Raw genomic sequence first — 20,396 nt, forward strand, 5'->3', positions numbered from 1 at the left:
ATACGCGAGTATATATATGGGTATGGAATAGCTATTTCATACCCCAGCCAATACTATCGAGATACAGTACTTTCAAGCAAACGAACGGAAAGCATATCCCTGCACTTCTGCAGAGGATATATGTGTTCAACCAAAGGATATCGTTTGGACATTTCAACTTCAACCAACACCACCGATTACAAGCGCGCCCAACACTTGTCAGTCAAACAGATCAAAATTTGGCTACTTCGTCTCCGAATGGGGCTGCATCTACACATCAAAAACAGGTGTGCCACCAACTTGTCAGCCCCAGCGCGACTAAATCAAGTCATCAACATCAAGGAAGAAGAGAAACAAACAACAGACAACGGCATCCCCCCCCCCCCCCAAGCATTTTTGCTAAATCAAATTGCTACCGTATCTTGTCTCTCCACTGCATCATCCAAAATCAATTACCCAGCTTACTTGTCTAGTACCCTCCTCCTTTCTTCCCCTTGCTATTGTATACCATCCATTGTCTTGCTTGACATGCTTCATCATCTTATGTACATCGCGACTTCAAAAGACAGACAAATCCTGCTAGCTTAGTTACTCCGGCTCCGATCTCTCTTTTTCCTGGGATGATGGCAGAGGAACAGCCTTATACAGGTACGACGTCCCCTGGAATATGGTCAGGTGCGCCCCGTTAAGATGAGCTTCCAGCTGCAACACAGAGAGGTCAATCAGAATTACATCATACAGCATTCCGCCCTGACCATCAAATCACCACAATGGCCGACTCGTAGCTGACCTCTTCTGGAGGGATCCGGGAGAAGCCAAATTTATTCATCCATATTCCTTCAGCTTCATGGGCAGCTGGAAGCACAAAGTGCTTCACCTTCAGCGAGATTAGCACCCTCTCTATGCATGAGAACAATGCCTGGAAGTAGCCCTGCATCAGAGTAATGGGTCAAACTCAATCCAACAATAAAAACAACAACCAGGACGGCCAAGGATCAAAATCTAGTGCTGCTCAGCCAGCCCTTGAATACCCACCAGCCCTTGAACATCCCGACTTGTAGCAACCAGGGGTAGCTCGGCCACATCACCTCCCATGACACGCAAAAGTGCTGCTGACACCACAGTAGAGCTGCAGCAAGCAACTAGGATTCAGTATTGTTTTCTCAAATAACTAGGATGACTACCATTGGATGCAAGGCAAAATTTTCAATTTCCTGAAACAACTCTTACCCCACGGTCAACAATGCACAGTACATTCCGCTGTAATCTTGGCCAGCCATTCCCTCCTTAGGCCCCCTCCTGGTAGATTTAAACGAGGAGATGAGAATCTTAACAGAGGCGGTTACATACCTCTAAAGCAAATAGCTGTTTGGTTATCTTACCCATGAACCATCTCAGGAATGAGATCTCTACATGTGTGAGCTTCAACAATTGGATCGAAAGATTGCTGCAAGACAACACTTATTGAGAAACCAAAGACTCGATGCTAAGAAGTCTTAATGCCCCTCCACTATAATACCATGCTTGCAACTAAATTTCTGAACTTGCATATGATCAGGCTTTTTTTTTAATGTTTGGTGTACAGATCATAAGGCCACTGTTACATTTCTCTGGCCCACACACCCGTAACCAGTGTGAACAAAACTGTATCCAAATCCAGCCATAATTTCTTAGCAGCAGAGCGAACCTTCGCTACTTTAGAAAATACCCCCCGCCCCCCCCCCCCCCAAAAAAAAAATCCAGAAGCCCACTGTTTGACATTAAAATGGTATCAAAGTAGAACAAAAGGAAAACTCAGCAAAAGCTGGCAAGCTCAGTAGTAACACGGGGCAAACACAGTTCTGCTATTGATGAACTAGTTTTTCCAAATTTATTATGATATAGTGCATCCACCCAATATAAGAACAAATTACCATCAGATGGCCATATGAAAAGGCATTAAAAGGGGGAAACAAAACAAAGATACTTAAAACAGAAAATTATGCATAAGATGAACGAATTAGATCAAAGAATACAGGACCTACATGAAAAATCGGCACTGCAGCTGAGAGCAATATCCTTCCATCTTCAGTAGCTCTTTTACCAGAAAGCAATTGCCATTTGAGATCTGTACTGGTATCCATGCATAAACCTCTAATCTCATGTTTCATCCTTATGATTTCAATATCTGGCTCCGCCAACGGTTGAGCTCCATCGGAGATTATCTTTTCCAATGAAAGTCGTGTCCCAGAGCAACTACCGCAACAGAACCACTCCCCCTCTGGCAATTCCTGTAGAAAAAGAAAATGCATTGTATTGTGTTAGCATTCGCCCGGGCAAAAGACATCATTCTTCATCTGAAGTGAGTATATCATGCAAATCAAACTTGATGGAATAATAACAGATTTCGATCAAATAATAAATGTTGTTCTGCACTAACCTTTAGTTCTACCTGCCATTGACTCTGCAAACATCCTACATGATATTCTTTCTCACACTGAGCAGCACAAAACAGAAGTATGTCAGCCAAGTATAACAGTAAACTTGCACGTGTATATTGCACTTTAGCCTAGTGCTAAAAACTAAGAGGAAATTGAACCAACTGAAGAGTATTTGGATTATAGATTACGATGTACAAGCAGAAATATCTAGCCATCACAGAAATAGCATACTTGGTCACAGAGTATCACAGTGCGCTCATCAAATACAGCATTATTGAAGTCTTTCTTTCTGCAAAGAGAAATTTTGAGTAAGAATGCTGCAAGAATGGAGTTTGCGAATGCAACAAGCATGAAGAAAAGTGCACAGCAAGCAGTTCTGGAGGCTAGCCTACTGATAACAACATACGTTAAAAAACACTATGACATATTTCATTGTTCTAAGAGATAAGTGTTGGACCAAGGATAAAGGCCCCCACCCCTCCCACTATAACACCTGGGTTTTATGGTCGGGTTGGCTAGGTGGGACGTTCTAACTTGGTACCAGAGCCGAGGTCCTGGGTTCGATCCCTCCCGGCCACGCATTTCCGCTGCGCGATTTCCCCTGCGTCTCTCGTGTGCTGAGACCTGCTGCGGGCTACGCCGGGCTCGCACGCCGTAGGGGGAATGTTGGACCAAGGATAAAGGCCCCCACCCCTCCCACTATAACACCTAGGTTTTATGGTCGGGTTGGCTAGGTGGGACGTTCTAACTATAAGTGCAAAGAATGCCTACGCTCCAGCCACCACACCATCCTGCCTAAAAAATACCTAGCTAACCCAGATAGCTATAGGTGCTAGGTACCGCTGTATCAGCAGCTTAGAGACATAGGCCTGGACAACTGGTAGTTCGGTTTCATCAGTTCACTGTATTCAGTGTATGGATAATTTTGGTGCTCAGAAACTAGGAACTGAAGCTCCTGTAAGGCCGTAAAGAACACCAAAACCGACAACTTCAGTTTTCAGTTTTGTAGGTTCGGTTTTCTGTTTTCAAGCAAAGTGCAGAAAGCGAGTGGAAACATCATACAAAGGCTTTCATCATTTTCCCACATCAACAAGTCAGCACAAAGATACTAAAGTCAGTGCTCATTGATTCAAATCACTACGTACCAGCACTAGCAGTTATTCAAATCAAGAATATGAGCAAACATGAGAACCAGCTATAACAAACAGCACTCAGTACTCACTTGCATAGAGCACAGCCTCCAAGATCATCAGACATGGGGACAATTCGTATAGCCCTCTTCATTATCTGTTCAATGGAATCAACTCCAGCTTGCCTCCCAGCAGCTTTAGCGTTTTTGTTCTCTGCCAAAGCCTTTTCTTTTTGTACAAGATTCCTGCAATTATCACAATACCATTCTGAGGGGGCTTCAGGCAGTCCGACGCAAGCTGCAATTGGTACAAGTGATCTGGCTGTTAACACTTTACAGATAAATAAATAAACAAGACCGTTCTGAAATTTTCGTTGTAATTAATTTCAAGGACTTGCAAAACTACCTGGATGAAATGACCTTGGACAAATTTTGCATGGGAAAATATCTCCCCCATGACCGCATTCTCTGCAAAGATCATCCGTTTCGCGTTCTGACCGTTCCATATCCTTTGATATTTTCATTGCCAGCTCATGCAATGATACTCCATTAGATGTGAAGATGTTATCATACCTGACAGCATGTAACACAGTAAGGACGACCCATGATAGTGTTGGCATAAGTTAAACAGGAGAACGTAAATGCTTACGGCTTGCGCCTTGATCCCTCACCCGCATGAGCTTCGAATGCTGATGGGCTAACCTGAATATATCACACAAAAAAGATGAATTGTTTCATAACATATATGATGAACCTGAAGAAATAGCTTGGATGAGAGAAGAGTCAGACCACTCTGTTGCAGTGATTACAGTAGATTCTTTGATCCTTGATATACCCATCAACCTTTCTCTGCATTATACAATGCAAAGTATAAACCAAAGAAAATACAAGATGAATTGAACAAAATCAGGAGATAGCTCTTGGCCTAACAACCTGCCCATCAACATAGTAAGCTACTTCTGTGCCATCAAGCAAGACATTAAAGACCAATTTGTGTAGTCCATTATCCCTGAAGAGAGTACCCAACCAATACCAATGAGCTCGTGCACACATAATAGAGAAGGTAAGATAACACACTTATAGTGTACCAACTTGTTTGTTACTTTGCCAGCACTTCCACCCTTCTTGCTTGATGATATCTTCTTTAGAAAAGCCACCTTGGAACTTGCAGTCAGGCTACAGCCCCCCAAAAGAAAAAGGTAAGGAGCTAAGATCTAAATATGAGAACCTAAAGATGATTTTAAAAAAAAGCAAAAATTTTGCAATCAGAACTCAACAAAACTACGACCTAGACAGAACAACCAAAAGTAGCATCTAACCATATCAGGCAGATATCGCTGTGACAAAATTAATTATCTAACCAGTGGTGAGGCCATAGTTAATTGGGCACAAGAGATGATGTAGCACATTATTTACTCAAACTGCTTACCTGGAATTGCTCTTACATGGATATGATGGGGTGGTATAATCTTGAGTTTGCTTTGACTCGAGGCAACGTTGACACAATACATGTTCAGTTTGTGATGATGGAAGAACATGCTCTGCAGCATTAGAAGATTAGTCAAATGTACATAGAGAATTTGTGCTTAAAAAAAATGCTCTAACATGAAGTCCTTACCGTTGCAATTCAGGCAATTAACATGGCTCCCCTTAACCACTGGACCAATAGAGGAACGAATTGTTTTTTCCAGAGCCTCCAAGGGAGATCTTTCTGATGCACGCAGCACATCGCGCAAACTATTGCCATTACCTAAGTAAATGTAGTCAGCAGGGTGTTTTTTTGTGCTTCCAGCATGTTGTTCGAAGTAATAAGCCGAAACAGCCTGTAAAAAAACGGAGAATGGCATAATGTAAACAGTCTGTGTCCTTTAATGGTTTGTAGACTAGGGAACACCAACCTTGGAGCCATTACAGGACGGACAAAAGCAACGTATATTGCAACCAGTAATCACTCCTTTTAGCACAGCCTTCTGCAACTTGCAAACAGAACCTAAGTTAATTGCATGAGATACAAAAATAAGATAGGCCACAATCCAGAGTAATCTGTCATCAAAGCAAGTTCAATTCTTCCTATTTTTCTTAGGAAGATAACACAATACTCCCTGAAAGCAGCCTTTGCGGTGATAGATAACAGAACTAGTCCTCAAACTGCATTCATTTTGTCATGATCCATGGTTTAAGGTCTAGCGAATGCAAATACTCATACTGCCTAAACAAAGGAAAACTCTATCTAAATATTACTAGACTATGCTAATCAATCAAAAGAGTGAATCACATGAATCTGTGAGCGATTAACATGGCAGTAACCACAGATTTAAAAGAACTGCTCAAAAAACATTACAGCTGATTCTCGCATACCTTGCTATGAGGAATGATGTACATAACTGGCATTCCCTCAAGCAGGCCGGTGTTGAGCAGCTCCCTAATGTTTCCAGGGTGCTTTGTGAGGCAGGCAACTTTCTTTGACATCTTCATCTCCATCTTCTTCACTGACGGAGGGGAATCGGATGCACTGTCATGCGCATCATCAGATCCAACCAAACTGCTCTCAACCTTTGTCTTGAGCAGCGACCTTGTGAACCTTCTTTGAGACTTCTCCAGCAGCAAAGCCAAATCAAATGAGGCCTCCTTGCTGCCATCTGGTGTCGCCTGACTTCCACTAGCTGCAGAGTCTTCTTTCTCTGGTTTATTCTTGAGCAGGGATCGAGTGAAGCGCCTTGCAGGCTTGAGCTCGGCGGCAGGCAATGGTGTGGTAGTGTCTTCAACTAGCAGAGCAGCGGGGGCTAATGCATTGTCCGCGGCCTGCAGCTGTAGACTTCCTCCATCTGAGTTAGAGCTATTACACTGGTCGTTTCCAGCTGCAGAGGTGGATTCCGGCAGAGTTGGTGCTGCATACAGCGCAGCAGCACATTCCTCCATGGGCACATTCGGCTTTGCAATCAGCGAGTCCTCAGCCTCAGCGTGCGATGGTTGTGGGGCTTCTAGCATCTTTTGTGCAATGACCTCTTGGGCGGCATTGGAATTGGACTGATGATCAGCGGCGGTGGGAGGATTGGATCCATCGACCGGTTCGATGATGTCGCGAAGGGGCTGGGTGGGCGGCTCGGCGTCGATGGGCGGCGTGGGCGGGGAGACGAGATCTACGGCGGCGGCGGCGGCGGCGGCGGGTGGTGGATCGGATCTCTTGCGCCGCTTGAGAGATGCTGATGCTGATGGGTCAGGAAGGGAAGAGATGGGGCGGCCGGAGCGCGTGCGGCCGGGGGAGGCGGAGATCTCGGAGAGGGACCGAAGCGCGAACGCGAGCTCGCGCTTCATGGCCCGCGGCGGCGGCGGGGATGAGGCACAGGTGTTGCCACCTGAGGAGGAGGACGCAGGCATCGGATGAGATCGGAGAGGGATTATGGCCAGCGAGACGAACTACGATTCCATGTCTGGATGGCTGCTTGCTAGGGTTTGGAGCACGGGGGAGGGGAGGGAGGGGAGGGGAGGGGAGGGATCGGAGAAGAAGACGATGAGGCAAACCAATTAATCGCGTCGCCGTATTTACCTTTCTTAATTAATTCTTTCTATTTTATTTACTTGGTGGTCCCTCCTCTCTCGCCACCGTTACTTTTCTCACTATAATAAATCAATGACGATGACTTCTTTGGTTTGTGCGCGAAAATTGTTGTTTTGTATTATTTGTGTTATTTAAAAATTAGGCCTTTTCGCCTTCTTTTCTGCAAACTAGTCAAACATACTTCTTGTTCGATTACTAATTTTCATCATTAGCCTTTAGAAAAATGAAGTTCTTTAGGTGTGGACGTGGAGCATTACTTTCACTATTTTGTTGTTACAAAATATATTTGTAGAAAGCAAAAAAATCAAATTAGTCATTCCGGTAATCCCTTAAACTATTTTTTTATTCAAAGTGTTCCTACAATTATGTCAATTAGTCTAATTTACCCTTAACATGATTCATCATTTTTGTTTAATTATGCACAAGTAGTGTTTTTCGTAGACTAGTTTTATGCCCATGCTTTGCCATGGGATCGTTTTTTAATACAGTAATAAAAGTGCGAAAAAATATATTATTTTAAGGTTACAAGATGAAATGAAGCACGAGAAAAGAAGCATAAGAACAAAAGTATAGCTGCATCCAATGAAAGGAAGGGAATAAGCATATGCAAAACAAAGGCTTCCCAAATAAAAAACTAAACATGCTAGCGGATTATATTTGATGTGTAAAAAGAATAGCACTACAATTTTATGATGCAATGAAACTCCATTTAGAAGCACAGGCACAGATCAAACAAGAAAATGAGATTTTATACGGAATCATATTTTACCTGTCGGAATAAGACGGTAGGATTGTGATATACCTTTAAAATTATAATTATATATAACTTTGCAATATTTCTGAAAAATATAATTATAGTAACATATTGCTTTTGAATAATCGAGAGAGGTTCTGACTCTTGGGACTCTATGTGGATCAGCCTAAGGGGAGCAAAGAGCCAACTTTATGGGTCAAAAGGGGTTATCGATTGTGAGCGCCCACATATTTTGTGCATGTCTAGAAAATAGTTACTATTTATAATTGAAAAAACACTATTTATATAATATCAATTTGTGACTATAAATCTAAAATAAAACATATACATATCAAATTATGTTTGTAATTTATATAGCATACTTATTATTTGTGTTGGAAGGTTAATTGCGGGCGAATGCCAATGAGATTCGGCTTTGGTGTCCTTTGTTATTTTTACTTCCTGTTTTGCTAGGTGTTCCCTAAGATGCAGGGTAATAATGGAAACGCGTGTACATAAGGGAGGGCATGTACATTAGTCTAATCTAAGTGGCGGTCTCATGCATCGTCACGTTATCTTTAGATGATGTAACAAAATGGGTTGTTTTATAAGTTGTCTCATAGTAAATACATAATTCTATAATTTTTGCATAGAAAAAGAAAATATTGTGAGTTGCATGGCAGCAACAGCTCATACAATGGTGAGAAAATGGTTTTATAGTCCTAAATTTTAGTCTACGAGACAGTTGTTTCGCAAAACAACCACCTTATTCTCTCCTCACTCTCTGTCCGCCACCTAATCAAAAATCCTACGTGAACTTGTATGAGACGATCTATGACACCGCTGATGTGTAGCAATGTACTTGCCCTAAGTGGTGGCACAAATAGATAATGGATGGTTGTCTTTTAATTTTATCTTGCCTGATTTTTAAATTTGTTCGTGAGTTATATTTCTCTCTCTTTGTTATATTTCTATCTCTTTTCTCACCACGGGTCCAGGGACCTGAGGTCCCAATGGACCCTAAACCCTAAAACTACCTCTCGCTGATATTCAGACTAGCCTAAATATAGCACCCAGAACGAATGCCCACCTTCGCGGGCCGCGGCTTCGTTCAGGCTATCCAGGCTCATGATCCCAACCAACCGGCCGGTTGGAAAAAGTATGGCTCACGTCCCCGACTTAGAAGACGATTGGGGACTGTGTCCCTACCATAGCTCCAACTAAGGTCCCCTGACCAGGCTTCGCCTTATGCGTGTCGCTATCCCCAACCGGCGAGGCCGAGGACAGCCAGACCCTGCGTACTAGCTGGCCCCGGGAGCAGGTGTGACGGATAAAGATGCACACCGGAGTCAACTTGCTATACAGACCAACCACTCCCCCCACAGAGGTTGCCGTGCCCCTCGCTGCCAAAGCGAAGAGGCACTGTTTCACCTGACCGTCCTTATGAGTGGACGGGACACAACGACATCATCACGATGCGGCGGGCACGCCTCTACCATGGCGGAATGACGGAGTGTAATATTGAGGATAGAGCGTGACTGCCATACCGCGCTTATTAGCGCAGGTCTCCTCCTCCGACTGGCAAAGTACGACACAAGGGGCAGAACGAGATGGCCACTCCGGGACAGGACATGGACAGTGGCCGTCCGAAGACTCCGACTGACTGGGTTGATGACCCCGATCGACGGGGCAAGGAACTCTCTCTTTCTCTCTCCTTCTCTGCACTTAGTTCCCTGTAAGGAGGACCCCTTGACTATAAAACGAAGGATCAGCCGTCTAGAAAAGGGGACCGGACCGAAATCCAAGAGATTCATCCTCCACTCGAAAGTTTGTAACTCTCCAACCCTCACGAGCAGCTGGACTCAATCAATATATCCGACTGACCCCCGACTGGACGTAGCACGTTTGCCTGAAGCAGTATAAATCTTAAATCATTGTGTGCTAGGTCATCTCCGATCATAATACATGATACACATTTCAAGTAGGTTTAGCTGCCGGCCATTTTCGGAATCGACGTGACCGTTTCAATTCTTATAAGTATGATGCACCAAAATTTATTATTGTCTAGTGCAGTATGTATGGTATCATCAACTAATTATCCTTTTAAAAAATGAGCACTATCTAATAACACCACGGCCGCGTACGCATAATGGAACCTACACATTTTGAATAATATGTTAGCAATTTTTTTTAAAACTGTAGTGCTCCCTATGTTTCCACTATAAATTATTTTAGAAATTCTATGCATATTAGAGATATAATAACTATATTTGCCTCTATTTATTACCTATATTTAGCTTTAATTGATTTTTCTATGCACACCTATTTTCAAAATAGGGTAAAATGTAATTTACTTTTTAGATAAATTTTGAAAAAATTCTAGAACTAGGAGTATAGCTTTGCGAGAACAGAACAATGTTGATTGGTTCGAGAGAGTTCCCGATGAACCCAAAATTGCTTGAGAGTAGACCGAGTAGCCCAGTCCACGCCGGGACCCACAGGCAGACACGTACGATATCGAAATAAAATATCCGAGGACTCGGTGATGAAGTGGTGAACAAACAAAAAGACGATTTGCTTGCTTGCTCTTCTTGGTTTCGTTCCAAGGTTTGGAAGAGTTGCCGAGTAGGGGTGGGGGAGGGGTGTTTTCTTCAATTTTTCCCCAACAATCTCACCCATCCCATCCCATCCCATCCCATCCAACCTAGTAGTAGTAGCCAGTAGGGTAGCAGTAGCAATAAGAGCTCGAGGGAGGAAGAGGGGATTGAGGAGGTGAGATCGGATTGATTCCCATCGATCGATCGGATTCCATCGGATCCCACCAAACCCTAAAGGAAATCCATCCATGTCGTCCTCGTCGTCCTCCCCAGCGGCGCTGCGCTATTACTGCCACCAGTGCGACCGCACCGTCTCCATCTCCCCGCCCGCCTCCCCGGACGACGACGTCCTCTGCCCCCGCTGCGGCGGCGGTTTCGTCGAGGAGCTTCACCCAGGTGACAGCCCCGCCGCCCCCGCAGCCTTCTTCCCCCCGCCGCCCTCCTTCGATCTCCGCCACCCCGGCGACCTCTCCGCCTTCTTCGGCCCGCCCTCCCCGGAGCCGCCCGTCCCGGGCCTCTTCGACCCCTCCAACTTCCTCCACGACCATTTCGGCGGCCTCCTCTCCGGCGGCGCCACCATCCAGATCGTCCTCGAGGGCGGGAGCGCCGCGCCCCTCCTCGCCCCGGGCGTCAGCCTCGCGGACTACTTCATGGGACCCTCGGGCCTCGAGCAGCTCATCCAGCAGCTCGCCGAGAACGACCCCAACCGCTACGGCACCCCGCCCGCCGCCAAGTCCGCCGTCGCCGCGCTCCCCGACGTCGCCGTCTCCGCCGACATGATGCAGGCCGACGGGGGCGCGCAGTGCGCCGTCTGCATGGACGACTTCCACCTAGGGGCCGCCGCCAAGCAGCTCCCCTGCAAGCACGTCTTCCACAAGGACTGCATCCTCCCGTGGCTCGATCTCCACAGTTCCTGCCCCGTCTGCCGCTTCGAGCTGCCAACCGACGACCCGGACTACCACCAGCAGCAGCGCGCGTCGTCTGCCCTCGCCCTCGCCCCCGCACCCGCCCCCGCTCCCGCTGCCTCCTCCCCCAGGGTGGCCGAGAGGAGGTTCAGGATATCGCTGCCTTGGCCTCTCAGGGCCGCCTTCGGTGCTGCTGCCCAGGCCGAGTCCAGCAATCCTACCAATGATGACGTGCCTCCTTCTGGTGCCAACAATAACGACCATGGTGCAAGCGGCGGCAGTCCTCAAACTCAAAGCGGATATGATGATCTCGACTGAGGCCTCAAAGTCTTCTGGTAAAGACCCGTTCTGCAAAACAAAGAGGTAAACCTACATTTTTAAGTAACTACTATTATGTCCGTTGCTTGCTTCCTGTAACACGATTGGTGTTGCCCCATTCCTAGTCCTGGAATCAGGAAGCAATATGTACTATTGTGTTTGATTATGTTTAGCGGTTACTGGCGATTACTTGTAACTGCACTCTGTTCTTCTATGCCATTGTTTTCCTATTTTTACCAAACCTTAGCGTGGGTAATTTCTCCCGGTCCCGGCATTCTATATTTGGTGAGTACCAGCATGGATGGTAGTCGGAGTCTAGAGTAACTGATGGCCAGCACACATGGGATGGAACCAGTTTTAGTAACCGATGGCCAGTACACAACTGCTGATGGACCCTCTGTCGGGAAAATGGTTTACTAAGCAGTCAGACAGCTTACATTTTTTTTCCTTCACGTTTACCAGTGCCTATGGACGTTCTGTTTTACCTCACTTAGTTTGATTCAATGTTCATACTCAATTGAGGTATATAGTTTTGTTAAAAAGAAGTGCATTGCAGTGCTTGATTTGAAAGGAGTTGCACCCTGCAAGCTGCAGTAGGCTGCAATTTATTGACCGCTATACTTATATCATAGGTTAATGTCTTATGATGTCATGCCGTAGATATTAAAAACATATCCTCCTTTTGGTCTGGTAATTCTGTATGGCTTGATGTTGTAACTAGGTCAAAATGAATGGTAATCTCCTTTGTACACCTAGCTAAATGCGGACCAAAAGGTGGAGTCATTTAGGAAGTGTACACCCTGCCAAGTGCTTACCCTTGGGTATTTTCTCAAGGTTGAGTTTACCCTGGCTCTTGTTATGTTTCGGGAGCATTACTCGAAGTGATGCTTTATCTAGTCTTTTTTTTAGCTTAGCATCATGTCATGGTCTTGTTTTTCCTTTTCAGTTATAATTAAATTTTAGTGCTTCACCGTGTGTACTAGTTTTACCATGGCAGCTACCTTATAAAATGACAGTTAACTTAAAAGAGTAATAGCTATTAAGGAACATTAGAATTTCATCATTAACTACAAAGAATTTTGTATTTTAGAAAGAAATATAGAATTAAAGCCTTAGCCTGCTTGTTCAAGCACCAAGCAGTTGTGCTATTTATTTTCCTTTAAGATTAAAGTCTGTAGGCATCTATAGCTGTTACTTTTTTTCATGTGGGTTCCTTTGCTTTTTATCAAGCTTGGGACTTTGTATTGCATCAGTTAGTTAATTCCATCAGTAAACAGTGTCTTGGAGAACCAGTTAGTTTCAATGTCACATTCACTTGTAGGAGTTCTTTTTATGGATGGGAGGAACATGGAAAATTCCATCAGTAAACAGTGTCTTGGAGACCCTGTTAGTTTCAATGTCACATTCACTTGTGCTCCATCCGTCCCAAATTACAATTCATTTTGACTTTTTTAGATACATAATTTTTGCTATGTATCTAGAAAAGCCAAAACGAATTGTAATTTGGGATGGAGGTAGTAGTTCTTTTATGGATGGGAGGAGCATGGAGTGAACTGATTTTTTTTGTAGTGAACTTTAAAATTTGCCTACCATGATTTCTTCACATTAGATGTTCAATGCTGTCTAATTTTTGTGGATTGTAGATATTTTCAAATGGTCATTTGCAATTTCTGGGTGGTACATAGATGGATGCCTTACTGATTGGCAGGTGGTTTCTATTTCAGGGCAAGATAACGATGCTTGGTAGGGGACATACGATGCAACAAAAAAGACCGGTGCGGTACTGTAACCTGTTTGCCTTAATGAAGAGAAGGCTTTTGCTTGATTTCTCATTGGTACCTGGATGTAAAGAATAGAAAGATGGAATTTTGGTACTTTGGATGTTGGTGTAGGGATTATTTTTTTTCCTCTTAGGGTGGTTAGGAGCATGACTACCTTTTCGCTGCCGTAGATGGAGGATAAAAAAGGAAAAAAAATGGATGATCAAAGTTGCATTCTGTTTGGTTCTCGACTTGACTAGTGTATAAACAGGATTTCTAAGGGCAACACAGTATGCCATGGGGATAAGGTCATTCTGTTGTAATGATGCTGATTTTGCTGTGAGATTATGTTTGAGCAAAGATCATGTTATACCATACTTATTCCTTAATTTCTAGTGCAAATCCAATAAAGGCAAAGAATGATCGGATTCTTGTTCTCCACCTCGAGTCCTCGATTAAGAAAAAAAACCCATGTTGCCATGTTGGGGGAGGGTGGTGTACAGAGAGTATAGGCTATGTTTGGTTGCTTGGCTAGTAAGTCCCTTCCTAGTATCCACACTGACATGAGAGTGGTCTTCTCTCTCTCCCCCCTCTTTCATTCTCCTCTGTTTCTTGCCTGCCTTTCTTTCTCTTGGCATCGAATGTGGACGGTGTGGCGTGCACATGGCAATAGGGCAGAATAAGGACGGTCTCGACGATAGGTACGAGCCATGAGGCCGGAGGCCGGATGCACGGCGGATTAATCGAGCCTTTAGAATCGATCAGAAGTTGAAACAAACACGATCACGATATTGGCAGTTGCATCTCGCGTCAAGGAATAAGTATTGTGCCCTCTCATTTTGGTGTGAAGTTACGATGGGTTATTGACGATGCTAATAATTATCAGGGACATGGGTTTGCTGAAGCACTTAAATCTTAAATAACTAGTTTTACAAGAATCACCGTTAAAGTTTCAACACAAAGAGATAGAGTATGGCATTAGGTTTTCGATAAACGCATCCCACCGAAACCAAAAATCTTGCTGCATGCAGATAGCCAGTAGCCTTCCAAAACCAAAATATTGTTTTCAGATCTTGGAAAATGCAAAGTCTGGACCTCCAGTGTCTGCAGATATTTCGGATGCTCACGTGCTGCCAATGGGAAGAAAACGAAGTAGCACCATTCGTTGGTAGCGTTGGATTCTTCCAGCACGACACGTCTTGTTGCTCCTATCTTTTCCCTTTGAGTGCATCACGGTAGCTTGATTTCTTTCTATTTCTTTAATACGGAAATATTTTTTTTTTGAAAATAGTAGACTACCCTACTTAGGACCCCTTTGGCAAGGCTCCACGAGCGGCTCCAAAACCGGCTCTAGCCGGAGCCCCGCCAAACGGGATGAAGACACTCTCTGGATCACTTTGGGGGAGGCGGAGCCGGAAAACGTGGCTCTGTCCGACTCCGTCTCACCCTTTGCCAACCCTGACCCTAGGTGCCCGCGGCAGCACAGCAGCGAGAGAAGGGTGGCGGTCGGGGTGGGCGAAGGGCGGGTGCGGAGGGCCGGAGCGCCGAGTCAGGGCAGGGCAGTGGCCGTGGCAGCTCTCTCTCTCACCAAAATCTAGCGGCGGCGGCATAAATCCCCTCCGGCGGCCGGCGGCTTCGGCGCGTAGGGAGGCCACTCCGAGCGGCGAAATCGACGGATCCACTCAGGAGGAGGCTGATGCCGGGCGGGGCGCGGCGGCGGGTCTGAGCGCGTCGGGGCAGGGCGTGGCTGCCGAGCTTGGCACGGCGGCCGGCTTGGGTGCGCCGGCCTGGCAAGGCACGACAGCCTCACAAGGCATGGCATGGCGGCAGGGCTAGGTGTGACGGAGTGGCTCGCTAGCGTGCTGGCAGCACATACGGCGCCGGCTTCGACATCTACCGGGAACCAGACAACGGTAGCAGAAGAACATGCCGAAGAAACTGTTGCACTTCAAGGAGCCACCGATGCGGGGGACGCGGTGGCCATGCTCCTAGGCCGCAGGCGCCGGCTCGTGCTGCCCCTGCAAGCGTGGATGTTGACCTTACCAATCCAATATAAGAATACTTCTCTTGCTACCAAATTCCTGGATAATATTGCAGTGTCTAGCATAGTTGATTTAAAATCGAATGTCTAGCATAGTTGATTTAAAATGGAATGGACAATATACCTGAGTTGAAATGGAACATGTAGCTACTTGATGTTTTGTACTTATGGTACTTGTCGGAGGATTTCTCCAGCCGGGTGGCGGAATGCATCTGCCTAATCCTAGTTTAGGATGAGTTTGGGAGAAGCCAAGAAATGCTAGATCAACAGGCGTATGAACACGAAAAGCACACAAGGATTTAGAGTGGTTCAGGCGGCCGGAGTGTAAAATCCTACGTCCACTGTGAGATGTATTGCCTGAGCTTGTGAATCTTGTGTGTTCGTGGAACTTGTGTGTGTGAAGACCTTAGAGCCTCTGGGACTTCTGTTCTAACGTGCGCGTTCTCCCTTTTATAGGCTCAAGGGGAGCGCGTACACTAAGCGGGGTCCCGACAAGTGGATCCGGCAACATACGTACACATTGAAGCCTTTAATGCCTCAGATCTGGAGATCGTCCTCATCAGCCTCCGTGTATGTCCTCCGTCTGGATTTGGTCTTGTGCCGTCCTGTCAGCATAGTGGGGGTCGTGCTGTCGCTGTAGAGTCAGCTCCTACTGACAGGCGAGAGGGCTACACTGACCTGCCGTGCTGTAGCCTTTGCTGTGCACACCGTGGTCTTCCTATAGCAGGTCATAATAACTCCTTGCTCACGCGCGCGGCGCTGTGATGTGACTATTTGTCCCTCGCCCATGCACGCGGTGCGGTGACATGACGCGCCGCCTCGGTAACTGGTGGGCTACCGTGATGTCGGCCATACCTGCCCGCCGTGTCAGAGGGCAGCCCATACCCTATCTCAGGCACTCTCACCCCAACCACTCGCATTTAATATGGTAGTTGGGTTGCCTTCTCGCAGAAGACTGGAACCCTCCGACACGTGGCGGCGCTGGTTTAGCAGGCGCTCCCGCAGGGACACGTGGCAGCACCGGACCTCCTCCCCAGAGGGATAGGAGGTCCGGGCCCCCTAGCAGGCCCAGACGCTCAGGCCCCCTGGGGGTCCGACTTCTTCACGTGGGGGCCCAGGACCATCCCGCGGTGGTCCGACCTCATGACAGCCGTTCCTGAGCACATTGTCCTTGCGGGCAGGCGGAGGCACCGGACCTGCTAGTGCTTGGAGGGAGGTCCGGCGACCGTGCCCCCAGCCATCAGGCCTGGGTCGTACGCCCTGTTGCCCAGAAGTTTAGCGCGTGGTTACGGATAACCGCGCTCTCCTTGACCTGGACACACTAGTAGGAGGTACCTCTATCTGTATGTATCGATAGTACTGATATTGTTGGCAACAGAGAAGCTGATTGGTGTGATGAGAACACTAGAATAGCCTGTGAGCTTTTTGCAGACGAAGTGCAAAAAGGAAATCGTTCAACCACGCATTTGAGTAAGACTGGGTACTTGAATATGATAAGAAGGTTTTAGGATAGGATTGGACTTGTGTATATAGAAAACAATTCAAGAATAAATAGGATAAGTTGAAAAGTGATTATGATATTTGGAAGCAACTTACTAAGCAGACTGGTTTAGAATGGAGTGCATCAGGAAAGGATATTGTTATGACAGGGACCTGGTGGAAGGAAACAACATAGGTATGAGACTTAAAATTAGTTGTTTGTCCACTGTCATGCTTTTTAAGTGACTCAAGAATATTTGTTGCATTACAGAAAATAAAGGGCTGCACCAGATTTAAGAACAGAGGCATCTAGAATGAGAAACAATTGGAAATTATGTTTGAAGACCGTCGTAACAACGGTGATAATCATTGGTGTGCTTCTAGTGGTGTAGTACCTGTCCCATTCCTGTTGATGGTGAAGATGAACCCTTCAATGAATAAAATGATAGTGAGCCAGAGGAGGTTGTCAGACCCGGGGCCACGGGACTGGGTACATAACGTAGTTTAAAGAGGTCTAAGAGATTAAGTCCGTCTTATCTCTTATTCATCTTGTTTATCTCTTATTTATTCCGTTTAAATAGGAGATAAGGCTAACCAATACAGGGGGAATCTACTCAAGATATGTTCTGGTACGGTTCCTTAGCTGGTGTTGGTTAATATCTTTGTAACACTGGCCTCTCGGATATATAAGGGAGGATAGGGACCCCTCTCAAAATACGATCTCTAGATCATTCTGCACCTAAGGCAATACAAACCACTACAGGACGTAGGGTATTACGCACCTAGCGGCCTGAACCTGTCTAAGCTTTGTGTTCCTTGTACCTTCGAGTTCCTGATCTCGGCGTTCCCTCACCCAAAACTTACCACCTTGGGCATACCCCTCGGTGGGCAGCCGGTTAAACATCGACAGAGGTGACACCTATAAGTGGGAGGGCGGAGAGAGGTAGAGGGGCTTACAACACCAAAGGGAAGAAGCCGAAAACAAGTACTAATCATTGGTTTCATAAACAGATGGGTAAGATTGTGGAGATAAATGAGAGAACAACTGCATCTTGTGAGTCCATTGCAAAGAGGGAGGATAATTCTGGTTGGTCCATGAAGGATGTCATGCTTTTGGTGAAGGAATGTGGTGCTGTTCCATCGACCAATGAGCATTTATAGCATCTCTTGTTTTTACCCAAAGGGCTGAAAGAGAAATGTTTATGACTTTGGACGCTCCCAAGGAGAAATTTAAATGGTTGACAAAGAAGCATGAGTGGATGATAAGAAATGATATGCCTAAGTAGAAAGCATCCTATTTGTCTTGGCAAGATGCTTGTAGCATCACCGCTATATCCTTGCAATTGGAATATTTTTTTAATATGTTGTAATAATTTCGACTCTGTGAGGTTGTAATACTGATATTATTTTAATGAGTGTTGTTTATCTCATGCACAGATCTGATTCTTCTTCTCTTAAAACTGATGATAGTGGTTCTGATGAGGATTGGACTATGAAAACTATGGTATTAATGAGGACTGCTCAGAATAATCTGTTTACTACTGCTCTTGTTGCCTCTAAATATTACATGATATCATGATGAGAATGATCATATAATTCCATAAGAGTGGCTTTAGTTGGACACTGGAAAGACTTAACACTGGACAAAGCTACAAGTTGTTCAAGATGGATTCACAACTATTTTACTAGCTATATGATCTGCTCGTGAGTAGATACTCCAGTCATTGCTATGTAGAATCCCTTGCTATGAGTTCAATAGAATCCCTTGCTATGTTTTTTTATTGTGGGCATGGTATGTCCAACAGTGCAATGCATGGTATTTTCAATCATTCTGGTGAGACCATTAGTAGAAAATTTGACGAAGTCTTGAATAGTGTGGTGGGTATGTATGATGACTATATCGGGCAAATTGATCCTAATTTTCGTACTACACATCCAAGGATTGCTAATGATCGTAGGATGATGCCATATTTTAAAGATCGTATTGGAGCGCTGGACGGTACTCACATTGCAGCTACACCACCTCCACATGACCTTATCAGATACATTCGCCGAAGTGGCAAAGAGATACAAAATGTTCTTGCTGTTGTTGATTTTGACTTGCGATTCACATATGCATCGATTAGGCAACCTGGATCATGCATGACACTAATGTGTTGTTTCATGCACTAAGGCATGATAAGGACAAGTTTCCGCACTCTGGTATGTTCATATATCCTTGCTTTTGCGAACAAGTGTGTACATGAAAATATTTAACTTGTAACTCATATAAGTTTGCATGTGATTTTAGGAAAATATTATGCTGTTGATGCTAGATGTCCAAATAGATCTATATACTTGGCACTATACAAGCGAGCAAAATATCATGTGCCAGATTGGAAGAGGGGTCTTGCTCCAAATGGTGAGCTTGAACACTTTAACCATTTGCATTCAAGTATTCGAAATGCGGTAGAGCGTGCCTTTGGTGTGTTAAAAATAAAGTGGAGAATACTTATCAAAATGCCGAGTTTTCCATTGGATAAGCAAAAAATAATTGTTGCCGCAACCATGTGCCTTCATAGCTTCATTCGTGAGAACAATGCATAAGATAAAGATTTTCGCAGATGTGATCAGAATCCTGATTATGTGCCCACTGTACTGGCAAGATATACAAAACATCTTCGTTATGCAGGAGATACATCAACTCCAGAATCTAATGATCGGGCCATGGATAGATTTTATGATGACCTTGCATGGTCAATCTTTCTTTCTAGATCATCATGAGCATGTATCAATGGTTATATGGTTTATGTGAGGATTGAGTTTTTTTTCAAAATTACTCTATTAGGATAACAAGACAATGATTATTAGGCAACTAATATTTCTATTTATTTATTTATTTTTATATTAATTAAAAATGTTAACTGAGTGCAAACATAAATATAAACACATAGACATGTCAACAAACTAAAGGCATATTGGACAGTTGACCTCTTCAATTCATTCATAAAAGCCAGGGTGAAGCCGTTTTACAAAACCCCTTCGCCAGAGAAGCGAGAGCCAGAGCCCTGCCAAAGTGATGGAAGCAGAGCAGCTCCACCGACAGAGCCTCGAATTTCCCGTTGAGGGCCCGTTTGGATCAAAGGAAAATCAAAGGATTTTTGTAGGAATACAATCCATAGGAAAGGAAACACGCTGCTACGTTTGGAACGGAAGAAACCGGCGATCCGTTCCGCAGGAAAGGAAACTACGGGTGTGCATGTTACAGGAATCAAAAAATCCACTCCGAGTCAAAGGAAAGAAAGGCTCGCTCTTTCTCCGTCTCTGTCTCTCACGTTCTCTCTCCGTCTGGTTTCCTGCAATCCAAACAACAACAATTCTAGTTTTCTGTGTTTTGAATTCCTGTGATTTTCTCATCTTCTTGATTCCTACGTTTTTTCCTATTCCTGTATTTTTCATTCCTTTATTCCAAGGGAAAATTCCCTGGAAGGCCCTGA

At 45.0% G+C, this 20,396-nt stretch overlaps 2 protein-coding genes across 5 annotated transcripts; one reads left to right on the plus strand and one right to left on the minus strand.

Annotated features, from left to right (window-relative positions):
* Positions 1-70: 70 nt before the first annotated feature.
* Positions 71-7,039, minus strand: LOC112889129. Of its 3 annotated transcripts, XR_003228028.1 has the most exons (19): positions 5,887-7,039; positions 5,427-5,504; positions 5,147-5,351; positions 4,958-5,069; positions 4,621-4,704; positions 4,462-4,537; positions 4,318-4,377; positions 4,178-4,230; positions 3,935-4,101; positions 3,622-3,826; positions 2,631-2,688; positions 2,399-2,455; positions 2,004-2,249; positions 1,362-1,426; positions 1,210-1,278; positions 1,015-1,108; positions 770-910; positions 445-681; positions 71-249 (listed from the first exon to the last, which is right to left on the minus strand). XR_003228028.1 is itself a non-coding variant. In XM_025955617.1 (18 exons), the coding sequence occupies exons 1-18, from the start codon at positions 6,904-6,906 to the stop codon at positions 568-570; spliced, it is 2,904 nt and encodes a 967-aa protein (XP_025811402.1). In that variant the 5' UTR covers positions 6,907-7,039; the 3' UTR covers positions 71-567. The 3 variants fall into 3 exon arrangements, 2 of the variants coding, with proteins under 2 accessions (XP_025811402.1, XP_025811403.1); XM_025955617.1 differs by having other exon boundaries at positions 71-681; XM_025955618.1 differs by having other exon boundaries at positions 71-681; positions 5,427-5,498; positions 5,887-7,038.
* Positions 7,040-10,368: 3,329 nt separating this feature from the next.
* LOC112890181 (E3 ubiquitin-protein ligase RING1-like) lies at positions 10,369-13,789 on the plus strand. 2 transcript variants are annotated; one of them, XM_025957060.1, is made up of 2 exons: positions 10,369-11,685; positions 13,349-13,789. In XM_025957060.1, the coding sequence occupies exon 1, from the start codon at positions 10,666-10,668 to the stop codon at positions 11,638-11,640; it is 975 nt and encodes a 324-aa protein (XP_025812845.1). In that variant the 5' UTR covers positions 10,369-10,665; the 3' UTR covers positions 11,641-11,685; positions 13,349-13,789. The 2 variants fall into 2 exon arrangements, with proteins under 2 accessions (XP_025812845.1, XP_025812844.1); XM_025957059.1 differs by having other exon boundaries at positions 13,365-13,789.
* Positions 13,790-20,396: the final 6,607 nt, after the last annotated feature.

Source organism: Panicum hallii, chromosome 4, assembly GCF_002211085.1.
Source record: "Panicum hallii strain FIL2 chromosome 4, PHallii_v3.1, whole genome shotgun sequence".
Taxonomy (NCBI): domain Eukaryota; kingdom Viridiplantae; phylum Streptophyta; class Magnoliopsida; order Poales; family Poaceae; genus Panicum; species Panicum hallii.